This window comes from Anneissia japonica, unplaced genomic scaffold, assembly GCF_011630105.1.
Source record: "Anneissia japonica isolate Jap-2015-1 unplaced genomic scaffold, ASM1163010v1 scaffold34766_len9572_cov124, whole genome shotgun sequence".
Taxonomy (NCBI): domain Eukaryota; kingdom Metazoa; phylum Echinodermata; class Crinoidea; order Comatulida; family Comatulidae; genus Anneissia; species Anneissia japonica.
The window spans coordinates 1-2986 of NW_022727237.1; the positions used below are offsets into that span (position 1 = coordinate 1).

Consider the following 2986-nt stretch of genomic DNA (forward strand, 5'->3'; position numbering starts at 1 on the left):
ATAAAATATGTCTTTACTCACCTCTTTGTGAACGGAAACGATGTCTGCCGGCAGGTTTCTTTTGCTTCTCTGATCTCGGTGAATTCTCGCATCTTGAGCGACGGTCGGCAACCTTTCGGTCGAAACTTTTGCGGTCGTTCCGACGAATAGTCTGCGACGTTAAGGAATGCTTCTCGGGGATAATGCTGCGACTTCGGTTGATCCCGTAACGGTTGTTTCTGCGCCGGTTCGTTCTTCGGCGGTTGTTCCTGCGGCGGTTTGAAAGTTGGCGATCGAACGTGTTATCGTTGTATCAAGAGTACATCTCGATCATCTTCTACAAAACGAATTCGAATGGTTTCATTTCCCTTCTTTGTAACTTAAATAAGGTGTACTGCGCTGACGTCATGGTACCTGTTTTCGTCATCGGTTCGTGACTAAGGGGGCGCCGTGTACGACGTCATGCGTACTGGGGCGATCGTCATCATGCGCCGACGTCATCGGTTCCTGAATAAAGTATTATTATGATAGGATGACGTCATTGTCCCCCGATCGAAGCATATAAAAGAGAACTTGAGTCGAGATCTCGACACTTCAACGAACTCTACTCATTCGATGCAAGATGGATAGCGAAGGATTTGTCACGTGCCCCTTCTTCCGAGACCACCGGGTGAAGTGGTCCCGATTTCATCGCCACTTCTGCAATTGCAAGGCACGATACGATGGAGACGAAGAAATAGAACTTTGCCGTTTGGGGTGTCTTACCGGCGTGGAGATAAGCAAGATGGCCGAACACGAGGAAATATGTTCGATGAGGCAGCTATACGTCCAACCTTCAAGTTCACCGACGAGGCACGGAAGTCTCGCCCTCCCGACTTACGGGGAATATCGAGAGCCGGAGGAATACTGGGACCTAGAATGGCAACCTGAAATGTAAGTGACTCTCTTTCCCCCCTCTTCTCGTTTCGTTTTACTTTATCGTTTTGTAACAGAGCTAATCGTTTGAATACTTTATTTTTTTAAATCTCAGATTGGAGGACGTCGTTTTACCAGTGGAGGAGACGCCCGCCGAAAACTTTGCAACGGTCATCGCAAGAAGATGCGTAGTCCACAGGCGGAGCGACGATCCTTTTAGCAGAAGGGTGGCGGAGTACATGGAAACCGACGTAGCGGCACCCACGTCGAAGTTCGTGAACGCCAGACGGGCGCTGGCCGCCGCCATGCGACGGAAGCGGACGGACAGAGGAAAGATCATGGAGGTCCTGGCCACCGGCAGAAGGTTGTTCGAAACCGGTGTTTCAAACGGGGAGACCGTGGCGGATCTAGACGGCGCCATGCTGTCGGAGCGGTTCCCTTACTTCCAGTGGGAATCGCTCAAGACGCTCGAGGAGAGCGACAGGTGCGTCGTGTGCATGACGGCTTACGCAGAAACGATGAATTTGCCCTGCAGGCACTTTTGTATCGTGTCGATCCTGCAACAGTCGACTGCGGAAGTGCCCGACGTGCAGACGGCCTATTGAAATGAGATTGGCGGAGTTGCAGATTCCGGACGACACGAGGGTGTTTAGATAAATTAATTATGGGCGATTATAGTTATAAATCTTTATCGTTTTTTAATTTTAAGAAATAAATTTTATTACAAAAAAAATGAAATTTGACTGAGATTGTATTTTTTTTTGTTGTTTCCGTTCGGAAGTTCATTGAGGGCGGCAGACGGGTTTTTTTAGAAAGTCTGGATAGGGTCAGATTTAAAAAAAAAGATAACAAAAATAACCGTTTTCTCACGTTCGCAAAAACGTGTCTGCCGCCATCTACTTTATATACGTTTCTCGTCAAAGTATTGCGCATATAAACAGAAGCGAAGAAGTTCACCTGCGTTTGGGAGTTCACCTGCGCTTGGGAAGGATGGCCGATTTCGAAAACGGAATATGCGGTTGCTTCGGAAACTTCGGCTTGTGCGTGTTCACATATTTCCTGCCGTGTTACACGCAAGGAAAACTCGCGGAATCACTAGGAGACGACTGCCTTCTCTGCGGTTTGGCTCTCATGGTACCGCTGGTGAACATTTTCGGTCGTATGATCACTCGGCAGAACGTCAGGGAAAACAAAGGGATCGAAGGGAGTGGACTAGGCGATCTATTTGCCGTGTGTTGCTGCGGTTTCTGCGCTCTGGTCCAGGAAGCCAGGGAGATGCAGATTCAGACACCGCTCGGAGCCGGAGAATCGATGGGGCGTGCATAGGTGTTTGCGAATAAATAAAAATCATCTAAAAAAATATATACTTGTAAAACTTTTTTTATTACATACGTTAAAAATAAACATTTTTTACGTACCACAATTTTCGACATTAACATAACGTCGAGACGAGTGCGGAGTATCGCAGACAGGATGACCGCCAAAGCAATCGAGGGAAACGTGCATCGGCGTCGCATGGTCTTCGAGATCAACGAACGCTGCTTCGACGTCGTGGACGACGTCGCGAGGGACGTGTGTCCTTCCAAGAAAGCGGACGACTACGACGTGAAGATAGAAGTGCATCCCGGCTGCCAACTTTCGAGGGCCCAGTTCCTCGTCGAGGCGAACGCCTCTCGCAGTCTTTGGAGATTCGACAAGGTCGCCGTCAAGCTAAACGTGAACACGTCCGAGCCGTTTCTGTACGGTTGGCGGTTGATGGTGCTGGACGAGAAAACTCGAGCCCTAACTCCCGCGTTCTGCAGGAAAGTGCCTGTCACGTGGGCGGGCGTGGCCGACGTCACGCGTCGAAAGGTCACCGCGGAGGAGACGGTCGACAAAGGCGTGAGGACGGCGTGGAAGGACGACTATCACGGAGCGTTGACCAACGACGCGAGGTGCGACGAGGCTCGTCCGGACATGATGGGCAAGACGAAGAGTTCGAACTTTCGGACGGCGTTCGGTTCGCCCCTGGTGAAGCATCTCGTCGAACGAGATTTTCGAGTGTCCCTCGACGACTTCCGAAACGTCGATCGCGAAAGATCGGCGTTGCTAC

At 50.2% G+C, this 2986-nt stretch overlaps 1 protein-coding gene across 1 annotated transcript; it reads left to right on the top strand.

The window, feature by feature from the left end:
• The first annotated feature begins 1884 nt into the window (after window positions 1-1884).
• LOC117113639 (protein PLANT CADMIUM RESISTANCE 3-like) lies at window positions 1885-2220 on the top strand. Its single transcript, XM_033257043.1, has one exon. The coding sequence runs from the start codon at window positions 1885-1887 to the stop codon at window positions 2218-2220; it is 336 nt and encodes a 111-aa protein (XP_033112934.1).
• The last annotated feature ends 766 nt before the right edge of the window (window positions 2221-2986 follow it).